This window comes from Periplaneta americana, chromosome 10 (assembly GCF_040183065.1).
Source record: "Periplaneta americana isolate PAMFEO1 chromosome 10, P.americana_PAMFEO1_priV1, whole genome shotgun sequence".
NCBI classification, from domain to species: Eukaryota; Metazoa; Arthropoda; class Insecta; order Blattodea; family Blattidae; genus Periplaneta; species Periplaneta americana.
In genome coordinates this window covers 91,012,926-91,026,370 of record NC_091126.1, presented here as the reverse complement: position 1 = coordinate 91,026,370, position 13,445 = coordinate 91,012,926, and the positions used below count along the sequence as shown (strand labels likewise).

Genomic DNA, 13,445 nt, shown 5'->3' with positions numbered 1-13,445 from the left:
CTAACAATTATATCCATCTATTACTTATGTCGTACTACTTCATTTGCTCTGTGAAATCTGTTGACAGTAAGTTTCCGGTGTCTGTATGTAAAAGTGAAAACTAACAACACACTGATTAGCCATGTATGGCACTGAAACAACAAAATATAGTGACTCTACCTTACGAAATTGTTACAACCTCATTTTCAGAAATTACCATTATTATTTCTTCCATGGCATGTTTAATAGTAAGTCATCTTATAAATGAGCTTTCAGTAATGTTACAATGATTGTTGGGTGTGCTGTTAACCTCTACTTCATTCCAGGCTCCGGATGTGTGTGTGAGAGAGAAAGAGAGCATGTGAATGTGTATTTTGCAAATACTTATGTGCGGCATTGCATTCTATCCATCCCTCAAATTTTTAGTTTATTTTATGAAAATGCAATGGTAATTGCTATGCATTTGCATTGAAGTGTACCCGAGAATGCTGTATTTTATTTTGTATTGACTGCCTGATATATTCTGTTTGCTAAGTTTGTTATAGATTTGTTTCTGTTTTAGATAAACTGATTATGTTTAATAGTATGGAGCACGATTGTATGTGGCCATCAGCTATTTTCATTTCATCATTTGGAGATATTCGACGTCGGCTAAATAGTTCTGTATTCAACAAAATTGCCTTCGCAAATAATATTACTGTAATTTGGCAATTGCTCATTGCATTGTCAATACTTGAACGAAATGGTCAGATTATGGATGTTTATAGACCTACTGACAGTAAAAATTGGACATTTCCAAATTGATGTCAGTATATTTACTGGAATAGTGGAGCTAAAGTTGATGTGTATTATAAGTAATTTTAGTGAAATTGCACTTATATGAGAAATGTTGCAAAGCATTGGATGACTAGCAACATGTTTGGTTGTCTTGGTTGGTTGTCGACTAATACAGTGATACTCTCTCTTTTGCTGTCCATAGTCGAAGGAGAAGCTCTGTCTTAAGGCAGGTAGCGCTTTGGCAACATTTCTTTATTTGTTGCGTTTTTATCCATTAATTTCTACTGCAAATCACTGCAGCTTCTTACAATTGCTTTCTTTATTTTTCTGCATTCAGACTTTTAGCATAAGTCACTGTGGCAATTCCTTAGTTATTTTACAGTACAGTATTTGTTACTTTTGCATCTGTAATGATCTTTTGGAGTTGAATGAACTTGAATTACCTTATTAAACAGAAGTTGCATATGAATTCTCCAGCTTCATTTTAATTAATTTTCTTTATTGGCTGTTCAATTCATTTAAGATTTTTCTTGTTAAGAATTCAAATCTTTAATTTCCATTTACCTAGTTTGCAAGTTGGAAATTATATGTTTTGCATCATAGGGAAAAGCTTAGTTTTATTTCCACGTGTTGTCCAAAAAGGAGATACATATTCATGTGATAAGTGCATAAGTGTGAAGTGCGTGATGCTCCACGACGCTCAACCTGGCCACAGTCTAGTCTGAGACCATAGCACTGCTTCAATTAATCGCTTTATATAATGACAGATCCCAAGGCTCGCTGGCCAAGCTGGAAGGGGATTCCGCAGACAGTGACACACAGCTCACCAAATTGGACGTTGTTCTGACTTTTCAACTTGAGGTGAGTGAATCAAGCTACTGCATCAAATTAACAAAAATAGGCCTAACTTATAATTCAAATATCATAACTACTAATATTTAGAGAACTGGCTTTAGAGGTGCTATTAAGAGAGAATTTACCATATGTACATACAATATAGCCGTCCCTAATAGGGGTTACAGAAGAATGGTCTCCTTACCAATTCTGACGAAATTTGAATCTCAGAACCACTGCAGGTATGAAACTCATATCTGTACCACATGTTTATGTAATGATAAAGGGCATTTTCTGCAATTAAAAATATATTCAAAAATATTAATTAGAAAAATATAATGATAGACTAAAATTTGTTTTTAAGACCCATTCTAAAAGAGAGTGATGTTCTTAGAGCCAAAACGTAGTTAAGACTCAGTGTATGCCTATACATATCAGTATTTTGAAGAACTGTCTGGTTTACTTGAAATATTTCTTTTCTATTATTATTTTTTAAGTTTTAATTTTCGAGAGTAATCAAATTAAAATCAAATTATAAAAAAAAAAAAAATCATAAATTGATCTTTATGCTTCATACCTCAAAACAGATATACCCGGACATGCACAATAGATTGAAAAAATGACAGTTAAAAATTTCAAATCTGTAGGTTTAGGCACTGGAGATAAACTCCATTTTTAACCAAGGAAAGTGTGAGAAAAATAAATATGGAGAAAAATGGCTACAAAGTCTCAGTTCCACTGTACTCTTCCACAATAGTCTAAAGTAGCTTGCCACTGGAACAGCTGTTTGGATTGCTGCATGGTCGTAAAACTTTGCAGACATAATCATTAGGATGTGAGGTAATTTTTATTAATAAAAATTTCAATTTTTTTTTTTTTTTTGCTAAAAATTGGCAGCATATTATATACGTCACTTGCTACATCAGGCCAAATCATTTCCCACTAAAGAAAATCACGAAGCCAAAAAATTCTTAGACCCCAGAAGTAGCCTGCTATGGATTCTTAATGAGTGATTCTGATTTAGATTTACTTCTGTTTTTTTTATATACTTTAGAAAACACGTATGTAAGTAACTTTAGTTATATTACAAAGAAGGGTGATGTCCGCCAAGAAGACACCTATATACCACATTGCATTTCCTAAACTCTGAATGCTCTATATCAGGGTCCACACTGCATCTCAATATTTGTTTGTTAACAGTTCTTGGTTTGTTGTTCATTGTAAATTCAAAATTTTCAGCTTTTATTTTTAAGTGCTTAAAAATATACCGTTTCCCCGATTCTTATCTCCAGCACTCCATCCGGGAGATCACCTGCCTTTTGGAAATCAATATTTCTTTGTTGCAGTAGCTTACATAAAATGTTACTATAAAAATATTTGATTTATAACCTATAGAGTAATAACAAAATCTGCAATTTTTACTGTAAAATTTAACTGGTGTGCAGCATTTGCAGAATCTTTACCTGATTATTCAGAAATATTGTCTAAAGCCAAAATTATACCAGTCACATAACTCAAGAAATACTACAACATAATTATATCTTTCAATCCACCTAGTAGCACGAAGCTCTTTAATTTTCGGTGGCTAGAATTAATTTCTGCTTCTTCTAAACATTGTTCAAGTTACATACTGGTAAGTTACTGTCTTTTTGGGGTATGAAAAGTCGTACAATTTTTCAGTTGCATCCAAACAATTTCTAAGTGATAGAACTTCGTAAGAATTAGATACAGTTAGGTTTAAGGAATATGCAGAACAACGATCATATACTGCTTATGGAAACAATGACAGAACATGAGTGTGTACACCATAAAATTTGTTGCTCAGTATAGCTGCTATATTGTATCCTTGACTGTACAATGTGCTGTGATCTAGTCCAAGAGCTTTGAGTTTATCAATAATTGCAACTGCAATTCCTTTGCTTGTAACACCTTCAAATTATACAAGCTGCAAAAAAAAAAAAAAAACACACACTTTTGATATCTTAGAATGAATACAATGAACACAAAGTGATGTTTTCTATATAACAAGAATGTCAATAGTTTTGTCGAGGAGCACAGAAATGTACGACGAGTAAGCTATCTTTGTCACCAGTCTGTCAAGAATAAAACTTTTGCTTATTTCAATAATTTCGTTTTGTACTTTCGAACTAGTGTACAATGCATTACTTTTATTATTAGATAATGACTTGTAGACAATATTGTCTTACTTCACCCAGTACTTTAAAAGCTCTCTGAAATTTTCCACAGTCCAGTCTGCATCTTTTCTAACACTTTCATTATTTCTATGACTCTTTAAACTTAAATTCTCTCTCCTGCAAAAGAGCACATTCTCGCTAATTGGCATTAACTTATTTCTGTTTTCGAAAATTTATGTTTTTCTTTCCCTTTTTGACTTAGTTGCAAATCAATTGGATCTTGTTGTTTTGTACCAATGTTCGTTATAATAGGGGCAGTCTTAATATATTTTTTTCTCAGTGATAAGAACGTCGCTGGTGCTCACTCAAACATTCGTTTGCTTTCTTCCAGTTACTAAAATTTTCAGAACTCAGCTGCCCCATTATTTGGTGGCTTCTTTTACCAACACTGTGTTCACAAACAAGACACAAAACTTTTAAAATGCCCGTCAGCTTTCTTTGAATAGCTTAACCACTTCCATTCAATCAACCAATTTCTGTTGAAATTTTAAATTATATTTACTTGATGATGGATAAGTAAAGATTTCTGGTGGTAACCACAGTTTTGTCAAGACTTCCTTTTTCTCACTATTTATTTTGTTATCTCGCCTCAATTTGTTCAACAATCATTTTCTTTTGATGGGAGTGTAAAAATAAATGCAATAATTGAGGGGTGAGAGTGAGATAGTCCAAAGCCACACTTTTAACAAAAATTTTTTTTTTTTTTTTCGATTCATTTCTTACACATGTGGGGAAGCTACTATTAAAATTTTGTAAAAATTGCTCAACGAATGATGTAAGTATACACCAAAAAATTATGATACTGCACCTAATAGCATTGGATACTCAACCTTTAATATGCTCTCGTGTAAAATTTTGTCTGTATGGCTTAGGACTATATCATTCTCACCCCTTCAATTAGCTGTTCATTAGCCATTACTCACTAAATCATAATTTAATATTTTATTGATGTAACTATGTCTCCACAGAAGAGTCATTTGAGAAAGCCAGCATTATGTTACGTAATTACTCAATATTAGGGGAGCCAGAGTGATGTACGTTGGCAGACAGAGCATTAAATCATGTTTCCATGTTAATTTAAAATTATTGCACTCATTAGAACCAGGTACCCAGCTGCTGAAACCGTTAATCCTGATCACTTGCTGTTTATTTAATTTTTCAATGCATTATTTAACTTTGCGATATAGAGAAATAATTTTTTTAGTACTAATAATTTCATGTGGTTATGTGAAAGCAAACATGTGCAGAGCAGTTCACATTATTTAATGTATTAGCCCATATTATTACCGTGACTGAATCAATTACTGAATTTAATATCTGACACTATACTATAATATTGTACATCTAGATTACACAACTCTGCTATTAGGTGCAGAGTTCTGAAGATGGCCAATAGCAGGCCGAAACATGTTAATAAGGTAATATAAAATTTAATATGTGAAAGACACTAATACTTTTTCCGAATTATAATACTGTATTGTATATCACTACACATTATTAATTACTTGAACTAGGAACCATCCATTAGAAGTCTTGAATTCTGGTTTATATAATTTCTTTGCCAGTTCAATGGAAGTGCCACACCTGAGTTTTCCATAACTGAACTTCAACATTATTTCACATACACTTCGTTTCTAATTTTCCTTAAACTCGATAACTTTTACTTCATCACTTAATGTCAATGCTACATTTTAAGCAATTTTTTTACCAGGAAATTATTACACTTGTGCTCTGTCTAGCTACGACAGTATATGGGTGTGAAGCATTGAGAATCTGCCTAGTCAACAGGGTAATAAAATTTATGACCGATAGGCCAACACCACCCTCATACTCCCTAAAATTTTGCAATAATGACAATAATTAGTGATGAACCTAAACTTCGTTTATTTTGTTAAAAGTCAGTCTACAGTTATGTCCACAATGACGAGTCACCACGTCAGTTATTCTTCGTTTTGGTGCACTTCATGGACATTGACATAGCATGCTAAAACATGGAGCATACTCTTAATCTCTTGTGCTTATCTAAAGTTTGGTTGTAATTACCGAGGCTGGATATTAATAAGGTGTTGCTATTGTAAAAATTTACATACATAACATACATATGATATGCTTAATTAGAAATGAAGTCTTCAACTGTCCAGATTATTAACTCTGTGGATTAATTAGTTTGAGTGGCTCTTGGAAGACCATTAATGAATCGAGTTTGTTGGAACATTTTAATTTTGTTGAGGATAGTAATGGGTGCATGCTCTGAAGTAGGACAAGCATAATAATTACTGACCTAATTAATGTTTTATTACAAGGTGAGACCTGTGCATATATTTCAATTAATACTTGTGTTTAAAAAATGTGATACATGCTTCCTACATGTAACTAATCTCACAGAAAATTATTTGTTTAATTGTTGAGTAACTCGCGATAAGTGAAAAATGACAAGGAGAGGGCAACAAAACCTGTATACAGAATGATCACGAAATAAAGACGTTTAAAACTTTACACTTTATATGTAAACTTTTACAAGGGTTACACATTTATTGCCCTTGTAATATTACAACATACAAAAAATTTCATGTTGAAACGCATTTAAACACATGCCATTCCTATAATACTCGTACTAGAGATTGATCCAGGCATGTAGTGTACAAAATACCTGAGAAACCATGGTCTTTTCAAATACAAAGCCAGATTCTAGGTTGGGAAAATGTTTTGGACATTACAGGCACATAGTTATATAAATAAAGGCACTTGAAGTTTGTCCTGTCATCCTATATAGAGATAGTATCCTTGATAATTTATATTCTTGAAATGACTTAAGAACAAAAACTTATTACGTCAATATATACTGACTGGTTCCACTGCTACTTATTTCTTGCTGCATACCTTCAGGCTCACAACTGATTCCTGACTTCGATCATTTTGAAAACAAGTCTAGTAAACAAAGCTGATGTTTTGGCAGTTTTTTTTTAGTGTTGTACTGCTGCTCTAAAGTGTCGTTCAGTAGAAATGAAAGATGAAATACAGATAAAATCACCAAAAATTGTTTATAACATCCTGAACAATACAACACACAATCACAAACAATATACAAAGTACAGTGACGAAGTTTACTCGGAGATGAATTGATTTATTGAATGTTGAAACTAATGTGACAGCCACGGCGAGATTCGATCACGCGTCCCGCAAGAGGGCAGGGCGCTCGGGAGACGGGACAAGCTCCACGGAGCACTGGGGGGCAGCGCGGGGCGTAGAGAAGAGAGGAGAGACGGCGACCGCGGCAGAGAGGGGGAAGTAATGCGCCTGCGACTGAGGGGAGTAATCCAGAGAATTCGAGAGGCGCCATCTTCTCGCCATCTGCAGAACTTTCCAGCATCGTACTTTCCCGAAACTATGGTTTAGTTATAAATACGAGACGCAAGTGAGCTGAGTAGTTGCTAGCCAGTCAGTCTTGTGTAGCAGTGAAGCCAGCTTCGAGACCGGAGTTCGACTTGTGTGTGTCCGCAACTGGGGGAGTGTCCTGGAGAGTGCGGCGAATCCGGAGTCTTTGGTTCGTTGTGCAGTGGATTGCAGTTGGGGGACCTGAGTTCGAAGTTCAGTGGACTGTCTCTGGAAGACTTGGGTTCGATAGATTGTGAACTGAGAACTGACAGTTTTGTTTTTTAAATAGTGCTTTGTGAACGTTAGTTGAGATTAGCAGTACATTATTGTTTTCAATAATCCAAGTGAATTGTCATTGTCGTCTGTGGCGTGCAATAACAAATACTGAGTTGCTGTGTGGAGTGGAAATCCCATTGTTGACGGGAGCATTTAAAGTAAATTATAGAAACTGATTATTGTTGAAACAATAAAGTTACATTATTGTTTTGAAATAAAAGTTACAATATATTTGGAAACTAAAAACACTGACTGAGCAACAAGAACAACATCCTTATAAAGTACTTGAGAAAATTAAAAAAATTATCGAGGAATGGAGTGTGATGGAGAAGGATGAAGATAGTTCCGTAGTGTGTGTGAGGCTGTGGTGGAAAGACTGAGAACTACTTGCAGTGTAGGCTTTCACGGCCGGAGTCTATAGATGTAGATTCATTTTCCGGGCTGAGAGGCCGTGGTCTATTAGTTGGTTTTATACCAGACGTTTCGTCTGCAACTGCGGCAGACATCTTCAGTGGAGTGGTATCCGAGGTCGCAAGACTCTTCTCGGCGTACCTGAGGCAACTGATCCTGTGTCTGGTTGTGCGGGCGTATTTATAGTGCGGCTCGCGGGCCGAGGCCTGTTGTCGCTGCGGTCCGCGCCGCTTTGTTCGCTGCTCCCATTCTGGGTTCCGTCCTTTTGTTGTAGTGGCTTATCTGTTCTGTTTAGGACCGGGTACCAACACTTGTTTAGCTTTACGCCTTCTTCCTTGCGATTAAAGTTGTTATGTTTATGTATTTCGATCGCTTCTCTATGTAGACGGGGGAAGAAGTGCGTCGTCGTGCTCAAAATGTCCGTGTCCTTGAATCTTATGTTGTGATCGCCCTCTTGATAGGCATGTGCTGCCACTGCCGATTTGTCGATCTGTCCTAGGCGGCAATTCCTATTATGTTCTGTCAGTCTCGTCCTGACGCTCCGCTGTGTAGTACCGATGTAGACCTTCCCGCACGAACACGGAATCCTGTAAACTCCGGCGGACAGCAGCTTATCTCGTTTGTCCTTGGATGACCTCAGCATGTTCCGGATTTGCTTGGTCGGCAGGAAGGTCGTTTCCACTTCATGACGCTTCAGCACCCTGCTGATACGGTCCGTCACATTCCTTAAGTAGGGTAGGAAGACCGTGCCCTTCTTAGTCGCTCGTTCCTGTGACCGCATCGATGGTGTTACTCTGGGGCGCATGGCTCTCTTTATCTCCGGCCTTGAGTAGCCATTGGCCATGAGTGCTGTCGATACATGGCTCAGCTCCCGTTGGATGTGTCGTGGCTCGGCTACCCGCCTGGCCCTGTTGATCAGGGTTTTCATCATGGCCCGTTTCTGGCCGGGATGATGATTCGAGGTCTTATGCAGATATCTGTCTGTGTGGGTCGGCTTCCTGTAGACGTCATGACCTAGGGTGCCATCTGTCCTCCTTTGTACCATAACGTCCAGGAAGGGTAACCTGCCGTCCTTTTCCGTTTCCAATTTATATTCACTACACCTACAGCTGAGCTACATCCTGACTACAGAAGATTGGACAGATGTAGATAGGATGACACATGCCACCATGACATCCACATCACTACACATCACCGATCGTCTTAAGAAGAAATATGAGAACAGCGTGACAACCAAGGCCCCCGTGACCTTGGACCCCGCTCGGACAGTAGTGAATCTATCCGACACGATACTAACACCAGAAGAAATGGCGGTACTGGCCAAGGGCGGGAACTTCGCAGTAACACCACGTGTGTTACCGTTCGAAGACATCATTGCCAACGTGGAATCTGGGATAAGAGGAGTGAGCATGGATAAGGCTGAAGAAATTCGAAGAGAGACAGCTCGAATTCTGCAACGTGCGCAGCCTTCGAAGAGCAATTTAACCAGAGATGAGTCAAGGGCGATTAAATCCCTTAACGAAGAGAGACAGCTCGAATTCTGCAACGTGCGCAGCCTTCGAAGAGCAATTTAACCAGAGATGAGTCAAGGGCGATTAAATCCCTTAACGAGAAAGAAGACATTCTAATCCTGGCAGCAGACAAAGGGAACGCGACAGTAATCTTAAACACCAAAGATTACGAACGAAAAATTGGTGACCTCCTGGACCCCAACACATATAAGAAGCTGACACGGGATCCGACGGCAGCAATCCTGAAGAAAACTAACCAGCTGATAAATACCTCGTCAATTCCAGCGGCCGTACAACGCTCCATTAAGAAATCGGAGGCATTACCACCTAGACTATACAGCCTACCAAAAATACATAAAAAGGAGGTTCCACTCAGACCGATCGTCAATGCTATCAGCTCTCCTACCTATGAGCTGGCAAAATACCTCAGCAACCAATTGAAACAACACGTAGGAAAGAAGAGTTCTTACATCAGAGACTCGACCCACTTCATAGAAAAAATCAAGATGTTGAGAACGCGGCCTGAAGATTTACTTGTAAGCTTTGACGTGGTGTCATTGTTTACTCAAGTACCGGTCAAGGACACACTGGAGCTGCTACACAAGTTCTACCCGCAAGATGTAGTGGACCTGTTTCACCAGGTTCTGACCACAACTTATTTCCAATGGAATTATGAATTCTATGAACAGCTGGATGGTGTAGCGATGGGGAGCCCGCTAAGTCCGATGATAGCCAACTTTTATATGGAGTTTCTTGAAGAGTCGATCCTCGAAGCCGCGACACTTAAGCCTTCATGCTGGTTTAGATACGTCGATGATACGTTCGTAATCTGGCCCCATGGTGAACGATCATTGATGGATTTCCTGAGTCAGTTGAATAGCTTCCATACGCAAGTACAATTTACTATGGAAACGGAAAAGTACGGCAGGTTACCCTTCCTGGACGTTATGGTACAAAGGAGGACAGATGGCACCCTAGGTCATGACGTCTACAGGAAGCCGACCCACACAGACAGATATCTGCATAAGACCTCGAATCATCATCCCGGCCAGAAACGGGCCATGATGAAAACCCTGATCAACAGGGCCAGGCGGGTAGCCGAGCCACGACACATCCAACGGGAGCTGAGCCATGTATCGACAGCACTCATGGCCAATGGCTACTCAAGGCCGGAGATAAAGAGAGCCATGCGCCCCAGAGTAACACCATCGATGCGGTCACAGGAACGAGCGACTAAGAAGGGCACGGTCTTCCTACCCTACTTAAGGAATGTGACGGACCGTATCAGCAGGGTGCTGAAGCGTCATGAAGTGGAAACGACCTTCCTGCCGACCAAGCAAATCCGGAACATGCTGAGGTCATCCAAGGACAAACGAGATAAGCTGCTGTCCGCCGGAGTTTACAGGATTCCGTGTTCGTGCGGGAAGGTCTACATCGGTACTACACAGCGGAGCGTCAGGACGAGACTGACAGAACATAATAGGAATTGCCGCCTAGGACAGATCGACAAATCGGCAGTGGCAGCACATGCCTATCAAGAGGGCGATCACAACATAAGATTCAAGGACACGGACATTTTGAGCACGACGACGCACTTCTTCCCCCGTCTACATAGAGAAGCGATCGAAATACATAAACATAACAACTTTAATCGCAAGGAAGAAGGCGTAAAGCTAAACAAGTGTTGGTACCCGGTCCTAAACAGAACAGATAAGAAGCCACTACAACAAAAGGACGGAACCCAGAATGGGAGCAGCGAACAAAGCGGCGCGGACCGCAGCGACAACAGGCCTCGGCCCGCGAGCCGCACTATAAATACGCCCGCACAACCAGACACAGGATCAGTTGCCTCAGGTACGCCGAGAAGAGTCTTGCGACCTCGGATACCACTCCACTGAAGATGTCTGCCGCAGTTGCAGACGAAACGTCTGGTATAAAACCAACTAATAGACCACGGCCTCTCAGCCCAGAAAATGAATCTACATCTACTGAGAACTACTGTTTAAAAGGACGTGAAATTATTTCATTGTGTGGCCACTTGAGTTCAGGAATAGTCATTATTATATCGTATTGTTTGTGTGTACTTTCGTTTGGAAACTTTTGATGTTCTTACATATTTTCGAGGAGTTTACCTTCCAAACCCCCTCCCCCCTCCATGTGGATGATCCTCTCGAGACATTTGCATCACTCACCTTTCTCAGGGTTAAAATTTTTGTTGACATTTCATAGTATTTAGCTCATTATATCCAAATTTGATAGTAAAATTCCAAACTTTTCATTTAGTAGTTTTCTCAATAATCTTCGAGTGTACTCTTTTTGTCATACATTTTCCAAAATTTACGCCAGAACCCATTTATATTGTTCAGTTTTTTCACGTTTTTTCAGGAAAATTTCTAACAGAGCATTGAGATAAATTTCAAATGCTCAGACAAGCAGAGATTGTATTTGAATTGGCAGCTGATGTTAGTTGATTTTTTCTTAGAATATCTAATTTTATCATTGAAATATTCATATACGCGGAAAGAAAGTTAAAGCAAGCTATTTTGTAAGTCAGTGTAAAATAAAAAAATTCAGTAATAGTTTAAAGATAGTTTCACGACATCTATTCTCAATTACATTAACGCTTGTAAAAGTTATGTATTGTGATAACCACTGTCGTGGCATAGGCAATAGGGAGTTTGATTTGAGATCTGATGCTGTGTTGAGTTATGAGTTCGAATCATGTTTGGGCTGATTTCTTGATTGGGTTTTTCCTATATTTTCCACAATTTTAAGGCGAATGTCAGGTAATCCCACAGCTTATTCTTGGACTCGTCGTGCCAAATACCGTCTTGGTATCACCAGTTCCACTGTCAAGCATTACAAGTCTTCCGGCTGCTGTGCGTTCGGAAGATAAAATGTAATTTGATAAATTGATAACTATATACCATAATTTTATAAATCACATATTTATCTAATCATAATTCTCAGTCGAATAATTTATCCAATTCGTAGAGAATAAATGTGACTAATTTCTTAACTGTACAGGTTGAAGGGGGCAATAGAATACATTAAGATAAATGAAAAATTATGCATTTTGCAATTAAGTCTGTTGTCAATTATAAAATTATGCTGAAAGTCTGTGTAGTTTGGCAACAGTGCATCGCCAGCTGACATGAAAACATACACACACTCAGTCTGAACAACAGAGTTCCATCCCTTAGTCACCCAGTAGGTTTGCCAGGCTTTCTAATGGCAGGAAATAATGACGCGTCTAAATCTTTTTATATAATTTGCAAGAAAACCATCCATTTTATTTAAAAACTAGAGAGCGATAAATCATGCCTTATCAGTTCCTCTAATGATAATAGTAAGTCAGAACCATATGGTAACATTTAGGGAATTTTTTTTGTGAGAAAGATATTCATTTGAATTAATATGGTATTAGAATTTTCGTTGCAGTCTATCCAAGGAGTAAGCTTTTAAAATCTGCAGTTATATTACTTTCACTCTATATAATCTTCATCACCACAATTGGAGTATGTTAACTGAGATACAGACATTTTAACTATATTAAAAATATTTCGTGCTTTCTCTCTAGCTGAAACCATTCCATTTTAACAATTTTAGATAAGAATTAAGGTGCTTGATACATGCAAAAATGGCTTTTATCAAGCTGGATTCGCAAAATTGATTACTGGGATAATTTGTAAGATCGACAGATAAGAGTTCTTCTCAGTCTTCTGTTTCCCTCAACTTTACAAATTCTATTCCACCAATACGCCCCATTTCATCTTCCCTCTCACTGTACACTACTTCATTTTATAAAATAATATGGGTGTAAATGGCTTAAGAACTTATGTGGTATCATATGGAAGACAGCAAGTCAAATGCTCAACTTCTCTATGCAACACTCACGACCATGGATTTATGTTACTAATTCGGGCAAACATTTCACAGTAGCCATCAGGGATGATCAGTTGGCAAGATTTGCTCTCATTGATGATCAGTTAAACTGGCGACAGTCACGGACTTGCCTCTGATGTATGTGGGCTGCAAGACCACACATCATGTTTCAGTCATCTCATCCCTTTCTTCTCAGGGTGTT

General features: G+C 38.4%; 1 protein-coding gene across 13 annotated transcripts in view; it reads left to right on the top strand.

The window, feature by feature from the left end:
• The window catches only part of Cadps (calcium-dependent secretion activator 1), a 942,652-nt gene that overhangs the window by 721,983 nt on the left and 207,224 nt on the right, over nt 1-13,445 (top strand). For 12 of the 13 annotated variants that reach the window (XM_069837911.1, XM_069837913.1, XM_069837916.1 and 9 more), the window contains exons 10-11: nt 959-982; nt 1,524-1,617. In XM_069837911.1, coding sequence (XP_069694012.1) covers nt 959-982; nt 1,524-1,617 — 118 coding nt within the window. The remainder of the gene's footprint in view (nt 1-958; nt 983-1,523; nt 1,618-13,445) is intronic. The other variant, XM_069837914.1, reaches the window with a different exon arrangement.